The sequence below is a fragment of the Delphinapterus leucas genome, chromosome 6, assembly GCF_059928025.1.
Source record: "Delphinapterus leucas isolate spDelLeu-1000000601 "Yukka" chromosome 6, BTC_Dleu_Yukka2, whole genome shotgun sequence".
Lineage (NCBI taxonomy): Eukaryota > Metazoa > Chordata > Mammalia > Artiodactyla > Monodontidae > Delphinapterus > Delphinapterus leucas.
Window position 1 is genome coordinate 91,479,609 of NC_143134.1, and position 21,378 is coordinate 91,500,986.

The 21,378-nt window shown below is 46.7% G+C and overlaps 1 protein-coding gene and 1 pseudogene across 1 annotated transcript in view; both read right to left on the minus strand.

Annotated features, from left to right (window-relative positions):
• Positions 1 to 1,855: 1,855 nt before the first annotated feature.
• The window catches only part of TRIM14 (tripartite motif containing 14), a 28,989-nt gene continuing 9,466 nt past the window's right edge, over positions 1,856 to 21,378 (minus strand). The window contains 8 exon segments of the mRNA XM_022600120.2: positions 1,856 to 1,971; positions 6,299 to 6,486; positions 6,489 to 6,667; positions 6,669 to 6,906; positions 10,551 to 10,643; positions 14,436 to 14,565; positions 15,375 to 15,402; positions 18,441 to 18,679. Coding sequence (XP_022455828.2) covers positions 6,383 to 6,486; positions 6,489 to 6,667; positions 6,669 to 6,906; positions 10,551 to 10,643; positions 14,436 to 14,565; positions 15,375 to 15,402; positions 18,441 to 18,679 — 1,011 coding nt within the window. The 3' untranslated portion in view covers positions 1,856 to 1,971; positions 6,299 to 6,382.
• On the minus strand, positions 10,651 to 14,387 carry LOC111187969 (small ribosomal subunit protein eS1 pseudogene; annotated as a pseudogene).

Here is a 21,378-nt window from a genome sequence, read left to right on the forward strand (position 1 = left end):
AGCCCTTCCATGATCCGTCCTGAAATTACAAACCCAGCTAACAAAAGATCCTCACTGTTGGACTTCCTTGAACTGAAGCATGAACCCTTCACAGAGATTCCCTATCATAGTCCTCTCTGTTCTTTTGAACCAATACTGAGATTAATGATTATTTACAAATGTACTTTCAAATTCTTAATCTTTGTTCATATTTATTTGACCTGGTTACTTTAATTCCTCTTGATTCAAAGTGTATCTTGGGGGGCTTCCCTAGTGGCGCAGTGGTTGAGAGTCCACCCGCCGACGCAGGGGACACAGGTTCGTGCCCCGGTCTGGGAAGATCCCACATGCCGCGGAGCGGCTGGGCCCGTGAGCCATGGCCGCTGAGCCTACGTGTCTGGAGCCTGTGCTCCGCAACGGGAGAGGCCACAACAGTGAGAGGCCCGTGTACCTCAAAAAAAAAAAAAGTGTATCTTGGAGTCTGTTTTTGAATGCGTAAATTGCTCTTTGAAGTTTCTTTACTTGTGAGGATAGGGCTTCCCTCTCCTGGGGATCCCAAAACAGTTTCTGGAAGGAGACTTGCATTTGTATGTGTGGGTGGGGTGGGGTGGGAATCCGGGGTTGTACTCACGAGAATCCATAAGATTGACGTGCTAGGAGCTGGAGTGTGACGGCATCCATTTCTGGCTGCTGTTTACTCCCTTTCACTTCTCCCTATAAACAGTCAAGAGCAGACAATCAAAATTTCTGATTCCATAGCCTTTTTTTTTTTTTTCTACAAGAGCAGAGATAACATTAAGTATCTGAGACCTCCTAACAAGAAGAGACTTAGTATGGTAGTAGACGGATGTGTTCCAGGGCCTGGGAAGAGGAGCTGGGTCTGAAAGGAAAGGAGGGAAGAGCCTAGCTGGGGCTCTGGCTGAGAATGTACAGCAGGTGGTTTCTAGCAGGGAACCTGTCAGTTGCTTCCAGGTCCTGTCAGACTGGAATGTGAGAAGGGCCCAGGCTGCTCTGTAGACCTCAGCTGGATTCCCCCAGAGGGCAGAAGCCAGTGAGGCTCACACCTGGAAGAGCCACTGAGGGCACCAGGCCTAACTCTGCCCTTTGGGTAGAGGACTGGGTAATGTGTTGGAGAGAACTGTGAAGAAGGGCCATCGTCTAGAACCCGCTTCCCATCAGGGCACATAGAGAAAATCATAGCCTGTGAATGCCGTGTGTAGGTAAAGTATGGGGCTGCCTGCAGCCAGGAGCAGCTGGCCACCTCATGCTGTGCCAGGCCCTGAGGGCAGGAGGATGGATCTCTGGGCACAGCTCTGGCCTATTCGTACGTCCCTGAGCACGTGCCACGAAGGAGATCCAGTGCTGGGCCCACAGTGAGGCAGCAGACGGTCCCTGTTGGAGAATTCACAGCCTATTGGGTGCAGTTACGTCCACAAATAGTGCCCTGCATGTGTGAATTGCTGAAATGTTTTCCAAGAGTCATGAGAGCTATGGGAGTGGGGATGGGAGAGGAGGCGTTGGCCAGGGAAGCTCTCCTGGAGGAGGTGGCACTTTAGTTCAACTGTGCATGTTGAGAAGTGACTGAGGGAGGAATTGTGGAATCTGGGCATGGGAAGTACCCTGTATGTCCAGGTGAAAGTTGGGCAGGGAATGGCCACATGGAGAGGAAGGAAGGGATTTGGAAGGTTGTCAGGAAGGAAGCAAGGGCTTAAAAGCCTGCTGACTTTGGACTGTGTTCAACAGGCAATGGGAAGCCATGGAAGGCTTCAGAGCAGGACATGGTGGACTCAACCTTGGGCCCCACCCCTCTTATGCTTACCGTCCCACCTCGTATGCAGCTTGGCTTCTTGGGCAGCCTGTCCCCTCCTCGTGGTATGGACTCCTGCTCACCATGCCCTGGCTGCGCTGGGCCACCTCTGTATGCCCTCTGCTAGGCTGCGTCTCCTCCACCAGGCTATCATCACTGTCCCCCTTCTCCCTGGCAAAAAGGAACTGCAGAAACAGAAGATATCATTCAGTAGACATGAAAGGGTCCCTGAAATCTCTAAAAATTAGTAAGTGACCACAAATGGCTTCAATGTTGATCAAAAGTTGCCCAAAGTTACATAATATTATCTTGGATAGGAACCGCTGGGAGGCAGAATTTGTTGCCACATAAGCAAGAAGTTCTAACGTGAATTACCTTCAGAAATAGTGAACTCCCCCCATTACTAGAGATATTCCCTCAAGGACCAGCTGACTAGAGCAAGAAAGTTGTGGAGGGGGTGGGAAATGAGCAAGGCCCCATCCAGGCCTGGGTGCCGTGTACTTGAAGCAACACAAACTCCCAATGAAGAACACGGTTAAAAGGGACGGTACGGGCTTCCCTGGTGGCGCAGTGGTAGAGAGTCCCCCTGCCGATGCAGGGGGCACGGGTTCGTGCCCCGGTCTGGGGGGATCCCACATGCCGCAGAGTGGCTGGGCCCGTGAGCCATGGCCGCTGAGCCTGCGCGTCCGGAGCCTGTGCTCCGCAACGGGAGAGGCCACAACAGTGAGAGGCCCGTGTACCAAAAAAAGGGACGGTACTCATTTTATTAAAACCACATCTGCAAGCAATTTGCTCTTATCAATAAGGAAATTTCTATAAATTCAAGTCTGAAAGAGAATAAGTGATCAGTACCGTTACAGACATGGACCCCAAGGAAGCTCAGTCCTGTGCTGAATATTCACGGAGGCTCCTGCTACTGCCAGATGGCAGCTAGGAGTATCGGCTGTCTCAGCACCGTATCAGGCACAACAGGAACTCCACCGGGGATGCAGATAGGTCCTGGCATGGTACAGTACTGTACAGTTTTTAAGGCAAGTTCATATACTGTGGGCTCATCTGAGCCTCACAGCACTTGCAGGTAGGGTCATTAACCTCATTTTACAGATGATGCCCCAAGGAGTACAGTGACTAGCTTGAGGTCACAATTGATTGTGGACCAAAACTGCAATTTTCATCCTTTATAGTCCAGCTCTGACTCTGCTACATGAAACCCAAACTCTCAAATCTCCCTCTGGGTGTAAGACCTCATCTCAGAGCCCATGGAAGGTAATCCAAAGGTAGACTTAAGTCCCACAGAGTAACCGAGCAAAAGCAAAGCATCACAGGCCTAATAAGAGAGGGGCCATCTCCAAAGAAGATATACAGATTGCCAACAAGCACATGAAAGAATGCTCAACATCATTAATCATTAGAGAAATGCAAATCAAAACTACAATGAGATATCATCTCACACCAGTCAGAATGGCCATCATCAAAAAATCTGGAAACAATAAATGCTGGAGGAGGGTGTGGAGAAAAGGGAACACTCTTGCACTGTTGGTGGGAATGTAAATTGATACAGCCACTATGGAGAACAGTATGGAGGTTCCTTAAAAAACTAAAAATAGAATTACCATATGACCCAGCAATCCCACTACTGGGCATATACCCTGAGAAAACCATAATTCAAAAAGAGTCATGTACCAAAATGTTCATTGCAGCTCTATTTACAATAGCCAGGACATGGAAGCAACCTAAGTGTCCATCAACAGATGAATGGATAAAGAAGATGTGGCACATATATACAATGGAATATTACTCAGCCATAAAAAGAAATGAAATTGAGTTATTTTTAGTGAGGTGGATGAACCTAGAGTCTGTCATACAGAGTGAAGTAAGTCAGAAAGAGAAAAACAAATACCGTATGCTAACACATATATATGGAATCTAAGGAAAAAAAAAGGTCATGAAGAACCTAGGGGTAAGACGGGAATAAAGACACAGACCTACTAGAGAATGGACTTGAGGATATGGGGAGGGGGAAGGGTAAGCTGTGACAAAGTTAGAGAGAGGCATGGACATATATACACTACCAAACGTAAAATAGATAGCTAGTGGGAAGCAGCCGCATAGCACAGGGAGATCAGCTCGGTGATTTGTGACCACCTGGAGGGGTGGGATAGGAAGGGTGGGAGGGAGACGCAAGAGGGAAGAGATTGGGAACATATGTGTATGTATAACTGATTCACTTTGTTATAAAGCAGAAACTAACACACCATTGTAAGCAATTATACTCCAATAAAGATGTTAAAAAAGAAAAAAGAGAGGGGCCAGAGCGAGTAGGCACTGGCTAGAGACCAGCTGCATTCACCTGAACGTGGTGGATGAGTACAGACCCCAGTTCCACCATCAGCTGTGTGACCTTGGGCAAGTTACTCATTCTGTGTCTCAATTTTGCCATGTGTACAATTGGGATAACTTTCTACCTCCTAGGGGTGATGTAGGATCAAATGAGTTAATAGCTGTAAAGCATTAGAACAGTGCCTGACAAAATAGCAAGTATTTTTACTTGGACCCTGCGGCCGTGGGTCTGGGAATAAATATTGGTTTGCAGGGATGAACAGAGATATGGGGTCAAGTACATGCATCTTCCTCTGTCAGGAATGCCCTCTGCCTGTCAGAATTCAGCTCTGGGCCATCCCCAGTAGAATTAATTTCCCTCTTCTCAGCATTCCTGGAGCATAGTGCTGAAGACATCTATCCAAGCTAGAGTTTTAAATGATTTGGTTAGGACTAAAGCCACTTTTGAGGTTCCTTCTGCCTTGTATTCTACTTACATTACATTGCCCCATATGAAAGTGCCGTTTTTAGGTTAAAAAAAAAACTATTGGAAATTGGCAGTTTTATATGGTTCAAACCAATTAACGCACTGAGAGTCTGTTTAAACCCTGAGGGAGATTGCTTTGCGTTTTCCTCACCCTACCACTGCCTTCCTGCCAAGCACCTAAGAAGATACTTTTACATAGTACCACTTCAAAACCATATAAGGCATTTGACCGACAGGATGCTGAACCTTCAGAACTGAGGCACAGACCCTGGAAAGAGGCCTCTCCCTCCCTACTAGAGGGGATGATCTCCCTGGGAAGCCCTGCTGATTTGGCCTTCTCTATTTCCATCATTACCTTCTGGAAAGCAGGGGCTCTCTGGGTTTCCTTGGCAACATTTTGGATCTGAGGAGCATAGGGATGCCTGAGCTGCCCAAACCCCACTCATAGTTAGTTCCTCTCCTTTTGATTCCAAGACAGTTGGGAAAACTGCCTGTGGTTGCTTAGCAACAGTCACCTGCTGATTTCTTCCCAACATTCCCTAAGAAATGAATAAGCAGTAAAATCTTCCAGGTTGAAAGCTGGGCCTGAAGGGTTGGGCCAGGGGGCAAGTGAGACACATGCCTGAGGGCTGGGAGGTGGCCGAGCCCTTAATCACCGTGGGTGACTTTAGGCAACTTTCTTTCAGGACCTTATTCTCCCCAAATGTACAATGGGGTCAGGCTGAGTGATCTGTGAGACCCTCCCAGCTCAGCTGTTCTGATTCAATAGCAGCCAGCTAGTGGTCATTCACTCGCTGCCTTGGAGGGAAGGGACTTTCTTAACTTTTCAGGGTGGGTAAGGTGTAGGACATGGCTGCCCTTAGGAATCTTCCAATCTAATTGGAAAGACAGGTCCCAGACTGTGGATCTGAATCAGAGAGATTCTTGTAGCTTGGGGAGACTTCCTGGGGGCAGTTAAGCCTGGGGAAAACAGGCAAAAAGAAGAAGGGGCTTTCCTGTATAAATGTGTTTATATGGGAAATGGCAAGGGCAAGGATATAGAGGTGGAACTATGCGACACACAGTTCTGATTGGAGAGTCTCTGAAAAGAGCAGTAGGAGCTAGATGAGGATGTGTAGTTTGGGGCAGACTAGAAAAGCCTTGACTGCTAAGGTAAAGTGCTCCCCCCCCCCACATAGTCTCCTTGGGAACCGATAGTTCTAAGAGGTTAAGTGGTTTCACGCAGATCACTCTAGCTGTAGGGTGGACGATGAGCATGGGAAAGGGTTCAGGCCAGGTGTTAAGAAGCTCTTGCAGCTGCTCTTAAGGAAGTGACATGGACAAGCTGAAGGAGAGTGGAGAGGAGGAAGCAGATCCAAGGGACATTAAGGGACAGAAGAGTCTTAGCGACTCTTATTCACATATTTACTGTGCGCCTACTATGTGCCAGGCGGTTCTGAGTGCTGTATGAGGGACAATGTTCTGAGGCCGAGGATCATGTATTCTGACATGGTGAGGATGCTTAGGGCTCACCCATGGGTGTGTCCTTTCAGGAACCTGGACTAAAAGCAGTGTAGTAGAAGGGCCCTGGTGGCCGTGGGGAGTTCGGATGAGAGAGCAGCAGCAGAGGACCTGTGTTCAGGGCCCGTTTGAAACTAGCCTACCTAGGAGAGGAACTGTTCAAAGCACAGGGCATGACTGGTAGGGGAGAGGATGGGAATGCTTACAGAGGCGGCAGTAGACCAGCCGTGTCTGGATCGGGTGAGACCAGAGCCGCGGAGAGCCTAGGGCGGCCACTCAGGTGTCGGCCCCTAGGGCAGTCGGGAGATGCTGATGGCCCCTTCCCAGGGCCGCAGGGCCGGGTAGAGAAGCTCCTGGAAGGCGGCACGGAAGGTGTGCAGGTGGGTCATGCCGTCACGTCGTAAAAGGTGAAGACGCCGACCTCGTACTCCAGGAAGACGCCGAGCCGGTCGGGGTCGTCGCGGGGCCGCAGACGGCTGCGCTGGCCGTCGTGGAAGGCCCAGTACTCGAGGTCATATAGTTCGAGGCACCAGGACTGGCGGTTGCAGCCCAAGCGGGCGGCGGCAGAGGTGCCGCAGGGAGCCGTAGGCCGCGCCCACCCACCAGCCGACGCCCGCCTCCTGCACGTCCACTTCCCAGTAGTGGCGGCCGGCGTCGAAGCAGTGGCGGCCCAGCACCTGCCACAGCGCGTCGAAATGCAGCGCAGGATTGAGCCCCAGGTTGCCGTGGTGGCCACAACGCACCTTCAGGCGGTCTGCCGAGAGGCGCACGCGCGGGTGCAGCGTGTCTGGCTCCAGCGTGAGCGTACGCGCGTCTGCGGAGGGCGGGGACACCGGACCAGGCACGATGGGCGGGGCCAGTGCCCCTGCCCCGCCCCGCCCCCTGGAAACCGACCCTGCTGGTACCCGCTGTCCCGCCAAGTGCTCAGGGTAGAATACAGGGAAACACGGAAATCACGAGTGGGGCGGTGGCTGGGGAGCACGGGCAGGAGAAAACATTTTAGTGCACACCCGTTGTACGGCTTGAATTTTGTACCATGGAATTTGTTGCCAATTTCTAAAAATTTAATAAAAAATAATCCTATCGGATCTTCCCTGGTGGCGCAGTGGTTGAGAGTCTGCCTGCCAATGCAGGGCACACGGGTTCGAGCCCTGGTCTGGGAAGATCCCACATGCCGCGGAGCAACTAGGCCGGTGAGCCACAACTACTGAGCCTGCGCGTCTGGAGCCTGTGCTCCGCAACAAGAGAGGCCGCGATAGTGAGAGGCCCGCGCACCGCGATGAAGAGTGGCCCCTGCTCGCCGCAACTAGAGAAAGCCCTTGCACAGAAACGAAGACCCAACACCATCAAAAATAAAAAAATAAATAAATTTAAATTATATAAAAATAAAAAAAAAATCCTATCACTGTTAACACTTGGGTGTATATGCTCCCAATTTTTTTCTTTACTTGCCCCTTTATAGTTTTTTTCTTAACGTTGGTGTCATACTATACAGGCTCTTGGGTAATCTGCTTTTGAAATTTATTGAAGTATTTATGAACGTTTTACCACATCAATTTCATCTGTGGATTCAACCAACCTCTGATCAAATTTTGATGGGCTGTTGGATCTGTGCATGCAGAACCCATGGATACAGGGAGCTGAGTGTATTTGCAAACCATATAATTGTTAAGAGATTAATGTCCAGAGTATATAAGGAACTAGTACCACTCAGTATCAAAAACAAAAACAAAAAAAAGAATAACCCAACTAAAAAATGAGCAAAGGGGCTTCCCTGGTGGTGCAGTGGTTGAGAGTCCGCCTGCCGATGCAGGGGATACGGGTTCGTGCCCCGGTCCGGGAAGATCCCACATGCCGCGGTGCGCTGGGCCCGTGAGCCATGGCCGAGGAGCCTGTGCGTCCGGAGCCTTTGCTCCGCGATGGGAGAGGCCACAACAGTGAGAGGCCCGTGTACCGCAAAAAAAAAAAAAAAAAAAAGCATTTTAATGGCAACCTTAAGATTTTGATGCATAGATGAATTATAATTTAACCTATTCCCTCCCCCCGCCTTAAAAAATACGCTTTTTAAAAAGGTTTTGAAAACACTAATATGAATACATCTTTATGTATCTGATTATTTATTTAGGATATATTCCCAGAAGAAGAATTGCTCGGTCAACGGGGATGATTGTGATTTTAAGGCCTTTGGTAAATATTGCCAAACTGTCCTCCAGAAAGGTGGTGGTGATTTAAACTCCCAATAACAGTTCTTGCTGCATTATACACATCTGTAGACATGAAGTTAGAGAAAAGTCTAGGTCTTAGGGCATGTGGATGTTTAGCTTTAGTAGATACTGCCGGATAGTTTTCTCGGTAATATTTTGGAGTTTTCTGTAGAGAGGTTTTGTATGTCTTTTGTTAGATTTATTCCTAGCTTTTTAAAAGTGTTACTGAAAATAATGTTTTTAAAATTTCATTTTCTAATTGTTTATTGCCAATACACAGAAATACAATTGATTTTTGTATGCTGACATTACATCCAGCAGCTGTTCTAAATTCATTTGGTAACTAATTTATTTATAGATTATTTTGGATTTTCTGTAAATAATAATGTCACCTTTGAATAATGATTTTTTTTTCCCTTTTCCCATCCTTATAGCTTACTTTTTTGTTTTTTTTTTTTTGCCTCAAGGCACTCTCTAGGACATCTAGAACAATGTTGCATAGAAGTGTTTATACTGGGCATCCTTTTCTCCCACTCCTGGGTAAATATCCAACAGAAATGCATACATAGGTGCATCAAAAGACATGTACAGGGATATTCAAAGCAACATTATTCATATAGGCAAAAGCTAAACAATCCAAAATGTCCATCAATAATATTAAGTGTGCTACATTCATACAATGGAATACTACGCCACAGTGAAAATCAACAAACTACTGCTACACACAATCATATGGGTAAATCTCACAAATGTCATGTTGTTCTGTCGAAGCAAGACACAAAAGAATAGTCTGAGTGATCTCATTATATAAAGGTCAAAGACAGGCAAAAGTAATCTTTACTGTTAGAAGTCAGGAGAGTAGTTACCCTTCGGGATAGTGAACTGGCATAAGGAAGGATTCTGGGGAGCTAGAAGTTTCCATTTCATGGTCTGAAGGAAGTTACTGAATGTGTTCACTTTTAAAAAATCATTGAGCTACAGCCCTTTGACTTGTGCACTTTATGTATTTTATATCTGTTAAAGTTTAGTTTAAAAAAATGCATGCCTAGTAATTCCATTTTGAGAAATTACTCCTAAAATAATACAAAAATGAGCTAAGGTGTATTCAGTCACTTATTCATTAATTCAACAAAGAGGTACAAGAATGGATGTTTACCACAGCACTGTTTATAGAAATGAAAATGTAAAGCAGCCTAAATGTCCAATAATATGATATGAAATTGATTTAAACATGGCATATTCAATGGAATACCATGTATCCTTTAAAAATAACCATAATATCTGTGTTTATGAAAACAGAAAATTGTTCAATCTATACTATTAAATTTATTTATATATTTATTTATTTTTTTGCAGTACGTGGGCCTCTCACTGTTGTGGCCTCTCCCGTTGCGGAGCACAGGCTCCGGACACACAGGCTCAGCGGCCTTGGCTCACGGGCCCAGGCACTCCGCGGCATGTGGGATCCTCCCGGACCGGGGCATGATCCCGTGTCCCCTTCATCGGCAGGCGGACTCTCAACCACTGCACCACCAGGGAAGCCCTAAATTTTTAAAATTACAAAAGAAGGCAGTTCCCTGGCGGTCCAGTGGTTAGGACACTGTACTTCCACTGCTGGGGGCCGGAAAATTACAAAAGAATATCTATAATATCCCATTTTTAAAAATCTGTAGACATATATATTTTTTAAATGTCTGAAAGAATATATGACAAAAATTAACATCATTTAACTCTGGGGCAGGCAATTGTTTTCTTTTAGTATATGTAATTTCTAATTCTCTACAAGAAGCACGCATTACCTGTATAATTTTTTAAGGGAACAAAGATGTTCACAATATAACAGTAGATGAAAACACAGATTACAAAACAGGATGTAGAGTATGACACCATGTTTGTAAAAAATATATATATTAAATATTTATCACAGTATGTATATAGATATGCCAAAGAAAGTTAAAAGGGCAAATAATAGTTATCTACTACTACGTGTCTGCTTGGGTATGTGAGCAGAAACATTTCCGAAGCTCTTCAGTGATTTATGAGTGATTTTCTTTTAAAAAACTTTTCTTTGTTTTCTAATTTTTCTATAGTGAACATGTATTATTTCTGTGGTTTTTAAAAAACTGATAATAAGGGTTAAGAAAACTGAAGTTGGGTTTCTTAGGGAAAAAGGGGGGCCTCTACTTCAGTGACCCTCCCTCCCACCAGTACACCCCACGCCCTCTTCACCCTCTCCCCGCTCCTGGGGTCTTACATTTTAAGAAGAGTGATCGCTCTGGTGAGGGGCTTGTTTTCAGCAGGGAACCCGGCTGGGCGCCAGAGGAGCCCGAGAGCTGGCAGCTCATGTCTGTAATGAATTGTGAGAAATGAGTGCTTGGTGTTCATGCAAGCAGCACAAATTACAAAACATACTAAAAATATTACAGAACTGGAGATTTGCATAATCTCTCCCCAAGAATTGCATGCAAATTTAAGTAGGAAATGCAAATTCACAGTAACAAGAAAACTTCAGGACAAGGCTCAGATCTATACAGAAACGCACTTTCCAGGATCCGAAGCAAACTGAGCAATGACAGGCCAGTGTGAGTGAGGCCTGGACATGGGGAGGAGATAGCAGGCTCCAGGACCATCCTGAGAGTCAACCATGTATTCAGCAGTCAAGGAAGGGGGCAATTTCATGGCAGACATGCAAATTCTAGGATAAAGATCGAAAACGAGAAATCAAAGCTGAACCCTTAGGAAGGTCGCATTCAGGTCTCATCCAGGTAAGAGGGAGTTCAGGGGAAACCCAAGTCATGGTCCCTGTCTCCAACAGCTCTGTCAGGTAAATGAGGTGAGAAATGGGCTTGCTTGAGCTATACCACTCAAGGCAGAGAGTGCTCTAGATCGAAGAGGAGACGTGAAAGGGCTCCAGGGCCTGGAGGGGTCAGCGAAGGCTTCATGGAGGAGGAAGCACCTCAGCTGGCCCTTAAAGGATGGGGAAGATTTGGACACCCAGAAAAAGGATGGGAGCCTTTCCCCAGGATACAGCAGGAGCAAAGACATTAAGGACAGGTGCTAGGAGCGTCGTGTAAAAAGTGAGGAGCCATGGAAGGTGTTTGAAGGAGCGCAGACATGAGCAGAAGAATCTCCAGAGCTCTCTCTGGTGGGGAGTGGATGGGGCAGGGTGAGTGTGGAGGCAGAGGCCCTGTTGGTAGGCTCAGGCCTGACCTGGGGCAGCAGGGATGGAAAAGGGGCTGGGTTCAGGATATACTGCAGTGGTACAAGCACCAAGGCTTAACTCTAATGGGAGTGGAGAATGAAGAGTAGATTGGAGTCAAGAAGCAGAGGATTGGGGGTTGAGGCATGGAAGATGCCGGATTCCATTTCAGCCTGTTGACCCTGCAATGTCTGTGGAACTCACAGGTAGGGAGGTGAAGCGGCACACTGGAAGGGCAGTGGTGCTGCAAGACCCCCACCTCCCTGTGGCCTTCCTGGGAGTCAGTACCTCTCAGTATTACCTGTGATAGTAAGAATGATGGCCTTATCTTGTGGTGGATGAGGGGTGATGGCCTGGGAGGAAGCAGACTCCAGGGGATCAGAACACAAACCTTGGGACCGGAGTCTGTTTGAATTCTGCCTCTACCCCTACCAGCTGTGTGACCTAGGGCAAGTCAGTTAACCTCTCTGACCCTCAGCTTCCTCATCCATAAAATGGGGGATAATGAAGATGTCTACCACACAGGGTAATGCTGATGGTTGCATTTTTTAGCAAAACCAACACAGAACACATGAAGTAAATAACCACTGGTAATCTTGACATCAACATGAGCTTCAATCATGGTCTGCCATTTTTTGACCATGGAGCACATTTTGTCATGGATAAGATCCATGCCACGAAAGTTAGGCAGTTCTTGCCCTGAACATCTTCAGGAATTAGCTTTAATTCTCTTAAATGCAGCTTCATCATTCTGCAGGTCAGCAAGGCTCACTTCCAAAAGTTAACCCTTGAGGCCATCAAAAGCAATTTTGGTTCCTAGAGTTCTCATGACTAGGGTTTTTCCAATAGTTCTTATATGGAATGTAGCTGGTGCTTTCACATCGTACCAACCTTCCTTATAAGGAAAACAGATCAACCATTTTCTTCTTGGCTCCCTTTTAACTGCCTTTCATCAGGCATTTGCTCTTGCAAACCACCATGGTGCTGCTCAGAGAGCCAAAAGGGCCATTCCCTCCAAGTCTAAATGCTCTTTTCCATCTCAGAATATGACAACTTCCTTCTAGTTGTTCCGGTCAAAATCTGTGGAGTCTCCTTGGTATCTCTTTCTCTCTTCTTCCCTTCCTGCGCCCACATCTACTCCTGTTGACTCCCCCCACCTACCCTTTGCTGTTCCTTCAACATGCCAAACTTACTCTTCCCTTGTGCCTCGGGACCTTTGCACTTACTTTTCCCTCTGCCTAGAAGACATTTCCTCCAGATATATCAGCAGCAGCAACAATAATAGCTAACGCTCACGTGGTGCTTATTATGCCTGAGCGCCATTCTGAGCGCTTTACATGTAAGAACTCATTTAATCCTTACAACAACTCTATGAGACAGGAATATATTATCATCTCCATTTTATGGATATAGAAACAGAGGCATAGAAAAGTTAGGTGCCCTGCTCAAGATGGCAGGGTTAGGAAGTGGTGGGCCTGGGATAGGAACCCGGGCAGTCTGGCTCCAGAGTCCATGCATGTGACCACAATGATCTCCAGCCCATCCTTCAGGTCAGCTCACACATCCCCTTCTCAAAGAGGCCTTTCCCACTTCCCATAGAAAATAGCTCTGGGCTTCCCTGGTGGCGCAGTGGTTGAGAGTCCGCCTGCCGATACAGGGGACACAGGTTCGTGCCCCAGTCTGGGAAGATCCCACATGCCGTGGAGCGGCTGAGCCAGTGAGCCATGGCCGCTGAGCCTGCGTGTCCGGAGCCTGTGCTCCGCAATGGGAGAAGCCACAACAGTGAGAGGCCCGTGTACCGCAAAAAAACAAAACAAACAAAAAAAAAAACAACTCTTCCTCCTGGTCACCCTCCATTCTCCTTACCCAGCTTATTTTTTCTCAAAGCACTTTTTTTTTTTTTTAATAAACTTATTTATTTGGCTGAGTTGGGTCTTCATTGCTGCGCACGGGCTTTTCTCTAGTTGCGGCGAGTGTCGCTGCGGTGCATGGGCTTCTCAGTGCAGTGGCTTCTCTTGTTGTGGAGCATAGGCTGTAGGCGCGCGGGCTTCAGTAGTTGTGGCTCACGGGCTCTAGAGCGCAGGCTCAGTAGTTGTGGCACATGGGCTTAGTTGCTCCGCTGCATGTTGGATCTTCCCGGACCAGGGCTCGAACCCGTGTCCCCTGCATTGGCAGGCGGATTCTTAACCACTGTGCCACCAGGGAAGTCCCCCAAAGCACTTCTTATCGCTGACATATATTCATTTGTTGTCCATCTTCCCCTTAAAAGACTGAGCACCACAAAGGCAGGAGCTTTGTTTTGTACCCCACTGTGCCCAGCACATAACAGGGGCTCAGTAAATGGTCTGAATGAATCCTAATAGCAGAGATGAATGAATGGATATTTCTGAGCACCTGTTTTGTGTCAGGCCCTGCAGTGACCTCAGAGCTGGACCCAAAGTGGTTCTTGCCTTCCAGGCATTTAAGAGAGGAAGGGAGGGGTCCATGTATCCAGCTGACAAACACCCCCAGGCAGAAGATGGAGCAGACCCAGGGCAGAGCGGGGAGACGGCCGGGAGAGCTAACGAGCCCGGGGTTTCTTGGAAAGGCTTCCCAGGTGAGCACAGCTGTGGGTCCTGACCAGGCAGAGGAAGAGGAGGGGGAGTTGGCCCTTCCAGCTGGGAGCCCAGCGCAGGCAAAGCTGAGGTGTGGCAGAACCTCGGGAGCAACTGAGGGGCAGGAGCAGAGCAGGGCAGCTGCGAGAAGCAGGACCTGGTCTCCAAATGGGTAGGAGGTGAGGTTGGAAGGGAGGGTTGGGCCCAGGCCCAGGAGATCTTGACCACCCAGCCTAGGGCCTCTGTGCAGGAGACACGTGATTTAGGGTGGCGATATTCACAGTTGTCTCTAATCACAGGGCACTAGGGGAGTAAAGGACCCAAGGTTGGTCACACGGTGACTTACTCGCCTTAAGGCGGACGTCCAGTGGCGTCTGTAGCGGGCTCTGCGCGGCTTCCACAAGGCCCTTAAAGAAGCTCTTGACGGGCTCAAAGGAGTGGGGCACGGGGTGGCACGACTCCCCCAGGCTCATCTGCTGGTCAGCAGCCGCGTGCGCGCGAGGGCACGTGGGGCTCAGGGTGGCTGGGAGCCGCGTCCCAGCCTCCACCACTGTGCCCAGGAACAAACCCAGCCAGCGAGCACTGGCCCCACCTGGCCGTGGCACCTGCTGCCACCCCAGGCCCTGTCCTTGGGAGCAGAGCCCCGAGGACCACAGCCTTGGCAGTCCCCCCCCCACCCCCGCCTCGAGGAAGGAGGCAAGCTGACTGCCCCTGCCCTGAAGTTGCTCACCATCTCGAAAGGGACCCCGAAGCTTTACAGACACTGTGACAGAGGTCGCCCTGAGGTACAGGGGACGAAAAGAGCGAGGGGCCAGTTTTCCTGGGGAAGGTGCTCCTGGGGCATGTCCAAAGGGGGGGGGGAACAGGAAACCATATCCCAAAGGGGAAGCCAAAGACTCTGGAAGCTCAGTTGGAATGCTGACCAAGGGGGTGTGCCCACCACAGTGGGGGCCTGTCCTGTTTTCTGCCTGGACAGCACCTTTTAAATACCCTTCCTGTGTTAATTGTGGCTTTGTTAAGTAGAAGCAAGAAAACTGTCCCAGCCCCTGGTGTAGGCATGTGACGAGGAGTCTCCACTCCAAGACTTGGATGTGGAAGTGAGGGTGGGCTGGTGACAGTGGCGTGTAGCTGTCAGGGACAGCAGTGGTGGAGGTTGCAGGGGGCATGCTCTGGGTCAGGGGTGTGAGCTGTGACATCCTGCCCAGCGGAGAAGGGTGGGTCTACACTGGAGCAAGTCTGTGCCATGGCCCTGACTTCACTCCTGCAGCCTGGTCTTCATCACGACTTTCTGGCCTTCCTGGGGATCAGATGTGCTGCCTAATACTCTTTCATAAACTCCTTTCTTGCTTAAAACAGTTACAGTGGATTCTCTCGTTTGCACCTAAGATCCCTGTCTGCACTTTCTGGAGGGTTGTCCTGGGCAAGGATTTAGAAGACAGCAGATTGCCTTAGGACAGCAGGCCCTGGCTGGTGGGCGGTGCTGCCCAAGGTGGGAGGGGCTGGTGGATGCCTCAGGAGGGAGGGAAGGTGGCCCAGCGCTTGGCAGGAAGGATGCTGGGCCTTGGAAGGGCTGAGGGATGGTCTCCAAGCCCTGTCTACCTAGGAAGCTGCAGGTCTAGAGCCCATCCTCATTTGGGTGGGAAGAAGGTAATTTGTGGAGAAAGAGGGCTAAGGTCACACTCAGAGGGCTGGCCAGGGAGTCAGATCACTAGCAGGGAGGGCAGGGAGCGGCTCCGGGGTGGCCCAGAGGGCAGATGGGTGGGGTGGGACTGGGGAAGGGGATGAGGGACAAATGCGACCACCTGGTAACCCCAAACTCCAGCATCTAGCACAGGGCCTGACACATAGGAGGTTCTCGATAAATGTTCACAATGCAATAAATGAATGAATGAAACTGAGCACATCTACTTCTTGCCTTTGCAGACTCAGGGAACAGCCACATAACCACCCATCTCTCAAGCCAGAAACCAGCTGTCATCTTGGATTCCCCCAATCACCAATCCTGTCACATCTATCAAACTCGCCTGCTTCTCCCCATCCCCACTGCCCCTTCACTGGTCCAGCCCACCATCATCCCTCTCCTGGATACTGTGGTCTCCTCCCAACTTTCCTTCCAGGCTCCATTCCTGCCTGTCCAGTCCATCCTCCAGCCTGTCACTAAAGTGACCTTTCTAAAGCATTAATCTGACCGTGTCATTCCTCGCTGCAAAACACTCCCCTGGCCCCCGTTCTCTTTACAAGACAAAGTCTAAACTTCATAACCAGGCATATAAGACCCTTCATCAAGTAACCCTGGCATCCCTACATCTCCCAACATGTCCCCCTCCCTTGTACCCTTGCCCCGCCTCCAGTCAGGCTGAACCCTGGCAGTTCTCCAGTCTGCCAAGCTCTCACACGCACATACTTCCTTTCTGCCTGGGATGTCCTCTCTGCTTTTTCCCTCTGTATATACCCAGTGAGCTCCTCCTTATTCTCCCATACCAGCTCCACTGTCACTTCCTCCTGGAAGCCTTCCCTGATTCCCCATACAGAGTTGGACTTCTCTTGGACACACTTTTGCTAGCCCACTTAGCTGTGCTGTGTTGTGAATAACTTTCTGAGCATGTCTCCCCACCCACGAGCTCCTAATGTGAAGCAGGGGCCTGTTGCAATCAGGTTGCTCAGTGTATATTTGATGAAAATATGAGTGAACAAATGGAAGGAACGATGAATGTTGAAAATCAGTAGCTTGGGCACCAGAGAATTAAAAAAAAAAAAGAGAGAGAGATGAGAAAGCCCTGAAACCGTTATCTGTGATGGAAGAATAGCATTCTTCTCCATGGAAGCCTCCCTTTGAATCAGATATTCCTAAAATGTACTATTATTTTAAAAGAAAAAAAAGTGCCCCTCTGTGCGTCTTGCCTCTCTTAAAGTACAACGTCTAAAGTGCCTAGGAGAGCACCTCACCCAGAATATTTTGTTAGGTTTTTTTTGTTGTGGTTGTTATTTAACAATGAGACACAGGCTGAATTGACCAAGGCCACATAAAGGCACAGGAGGGGAAACAGCCTCCAGGGACTGGCTTGATTAGTCTTGTACTGACTTATTTATTTGTCTGTCTTATTTTGCAGCCAGAGCCCAGGCTAATCTGTGGTTCAACTCAGTGCCATCTTTACTTAGTTGTACCTTGCTTCATCCCACAAACCTTTAAAGCATCTTACAAAAGTTATCTAATGCTGCAAGATTTTCCTTTACAGTGAGAAAAATGAAGCCAAGAGAAAACCAGGATAAGACTGTAAGCTGGAAGCCAGAGTGAGATGAGGCATAAACTGTACGCCACAAAGTCTCATGCCAGCTATTTGAAACATATTTGGCTCTGAGCTTCCCAGAAACTATGGCAAAGAAAGAAAGAGGAAGGGTTAGATGAGTAGAAAAGCAATCCAAGTGCACAGGTGACTGCACAGGAGTACTGACACAAGAGAGGAGTTTCTCCCATGGTTCCCTGAAGACGGGAATGTGATCCTCAACAACATGCTTTCGCTAAGTGTAGTAGTGAATATTATAGGGGCTAGTTTTTAGATTCTCCTTCAGGATAATAGCCTTCAACAGAGCCCACTGGCCAAGGAGTCTCGTCCTTCTCTCCCCTTTGAGCAAACTGTGACTCCACTCTTTTTTTTTTTTTTTTTTTTGTGGTATGCGGGCCTCTCACTGCCGTGGCCTCTCCCGTCGCGGAGCACAGGCTCCGGACGCGCCGGCCCAGCGGCCATGGCTCATGGGGCCCAGCCGCTCCGCGGCATGTGGGATCCTCCCGGACCGGGGCACGAACCCGCATCCCCTGCATCGGCAGGCGAACTCCCAATCACTGCGCCACCAGGGAAGCCCTGTGACTCCACTCTTGAAGTCTGCTTAGTAGCTTTTGCAAAGGTGCCTGCCTTTCCAGGAGTGATGGTTCCATTAAGACTGTACCGTCAGAGGACTGGGCAGTGATGCCTTGTGGCTTTAGAGTCAGACAGACCTGATCCCAGATCTGCCACCTACCAGCTGTATAACCTTGGATGAGTCCCTTCATCTCCTTGAGCCTCCATTTCTCATTAGTAAAATGGGGTAAGAATATCCAATTTGCAGAGTTCTAGTAAATATTAGAGCTAAGATACCTGAGGTGCTTGGAACACAGAGGCCCTCAAAAATGGTGACTGTTCATGTCATTTAATTAGTCCAAGATGTATATTATCTTCCTAACAATGTAATCAGTCTACCTGCTGACAAGGCAGTTCTCTGTGTATTTACTCAGTGTGTGAATACTGTGTTCAGTGCCACATTAACCAAGATGAAATGTGGCGGCCGGTGGCCACTGTGAGGGCAGAAACCCAGCATTACCTGCAGCAGCTGTACAGGACTGGGTTCCTGGCTGATATTCCAGACCCTGTTGGAGAGATTGTTCATGACATCGATTTGCTCCCCACAAGACTCGATTTGCTCCCTGTACGCCTGCGGGGCAAGCTGCGTGTTTTTCTCAATGAATTTCTTGGTCAGAGTTTCCTCTTCATCAAGTAGTAATCTGAGTTCAGTAAATTTCCTTGTCAGCCAGGTTTTACCTGACTCTGCACGAGCCTAAAGAAAAACCTGAACAATACAAAACCAGATGCAGATATGATTGCCAACCAGGAAATCCAAAACTATCAACATGAAAAAAATTATTATAACTTCTAAAAAGTGAGTTCAGCACTTATAAAAAGCTTTCCTAAGTACCAGCTATAACCAATTGGAAAATGAATGGAGAAATAAAGATCATTCTTAAAACAGTAGGCAAAAAATAGCAAAATATTTAAAACTAGACCTAACAAAACTGTAAGGGACTAGATAAAGAAAAGCATAAAATTGTACTGAAAGACATAAAATAATCTGAATGCATGGAAGAAAAACCATATCCCTGGCTAGGAAGATTGAATACTATAAAGATGCCATTTGTCTCCAAATTAGTCTATAAATTGGATGTAATCCCAATCAAAGTCTTAACATACAGATTAACCAAATGTTAAATTACCATGGGGGAGAATAAGCACAGGAAAAGCCAAAAATTTCTTTTAAAGGATCAGTGAAGGGGAATTCCCTGGCGGTCCAGTGGTTAGGACGCCAGGCTTTCACTGCTGAGGGCACTGGTTTGATTCCTGGTTGGAGAACTAGGATCCTGCAAGCTGTGTGGCATGGCCGAAAAAAAAAAAATCAATGAAGGATGAGCTGCCTTATTAGATATCAAAACAAACTGTAAAGGTACAGGGTTTAAAACTATGTGGCTTAGGCATAGACAAAAAGATCAAGAGCAAAGAATAGCTTAGAAAAGTATAATATAATTATATATATAATTCAACAAATGGTATTGGTACAGCATGCAATTAATCATGTATTAAAAAAAACTAAGTTAGATTCTTATCTTATTCTGTATACAAAAACAAATTCAGACAGAACCCCACCTATGAAGTACTCTTGTGAAAAATGTGAATCTGAATCTGATTAAGCCTCTAGATCTAACTTAAAGAAACAATTTAGAAGACACATAGAGGACAGAGAAGCATGTTAACCATCAACTTAAAAAATACATCAACCAATAGCATTTTGAAAACTTTCACTCCTAATTCAAATAAACAAATAAAATGTGACACTTATAAGACAATTGGGAATGTGACTACTGGTTGGATATTTGATAATATTAAGGAACCATTGTTAATTTTCATAGGTGTGATGATGATACCATGGTTATATATTTTAAAAAATGAGTACTTATCTTATAGAGGTAATATGCTCAGAGTTTGACAGATGAAATTGAATGTCTGCGATTTGCTTCAAAACACATATGTATGCTTGAGGTTTTCCACGATAAAAGCTAAACAAACAAACAATTCTAAATAGATCAAAGCACTATACATTAAAAAAATAATAAACCTACTAGAATAAAATACAAAACAATTTTATTTTTAAAAATTTGAGAAGGGAAGACCTCTATAAGAGGAACCCAAAACTCAGATAGCAAAACGGGAGTCATGACAGGTTGGACTACATAAAAAAAGAAACTCTTCCCAAGAGGTAAGGCACTGTAAACAAAGCCACATGACAAGTAACAAACTACACAGGCTTACTATCCATAACATATAGTGAAAAAAGAAATCATTCAATTTAAAAATGGACCAGAGATACACAAATGCCAAGAGATGTATGAACAGGTGTCTCTGCGTCCCAAACAATCAAGGAAGTGAGCAGCATAATCAGAAAAAAAAAAAAGTATATATATATATATATATATATATATATATATAGGCCATCAGACTGGAAGAATGCTAACTGATGGATAATACCAAGAGTCCATAAGGATGTGTGGAATAGGCACTTACATACACTGCAGGTGGTAGTGTCCATCAGTATTGCATTTTTAGAGGGTGATATGATAATATCAAAATTTTAAACGCTTAAATCCTTTGATGCAGCAGCTCCTCTTGCAGGAATTGATCCTAGAAAATGTTTTCACATGTGCACAAAGATTTGTGTACCAAGAAGCTTACTATAGCATTGTTGGAGATAGAGAAAAGTTGGACAAAATATTCAACATGGGAAGCACATATGTATGTTCATTGTACAAATTATGCTGCATTCATACAATGAAATAATAATATTCAGTGATTAAAACGAATGCAGTGTTCTGACACATGCTATGATATGGATGAACCTTGAAGACATGATGCTAAATTAAATAAGCCAGACAGAGAAGGACAAATTTAGCATCCTGAAGGACATGATGCTAAATTAAATAAGCCAGACAGAGAAGGACAGGGAAGAATGCTAAATTAAATAAGCCAGACAGGGAAGGATTCCACTTATATGAAATATCTAGAGTAGGCAAATTCATAGAGACAGGAAGTAGATTAGAGGTTACCAGGAGCTGGTGGGGGGGGGAATGGGAAGTAATTGCTTAATGATTACAGAGTTTATATTTAGGGTAATGAAAAACTTTTGGAAACAGTGCTGATGGTTGTACAACACTGTGAATGTAATTAATGCCACTGAATTATATGCTTAAAAATGGTTAAAATGGTAACTTTTATGTTACGTGTATTTTGCCACACACACACACACACACACACACACACAAAGAATGCAGTGGACCTATATGTCCTGTCGTGGAAAGCTCTTCAAGACACCGTGTGAAAAAGGGCAAGTTGCAGAATAATATATATAGGATGATCCCATTTATGTAAAAGATAACAAAATTAAAAGTGTACATGTATATATGCATCTGCATGTTTGCAAGTGCATTTAAA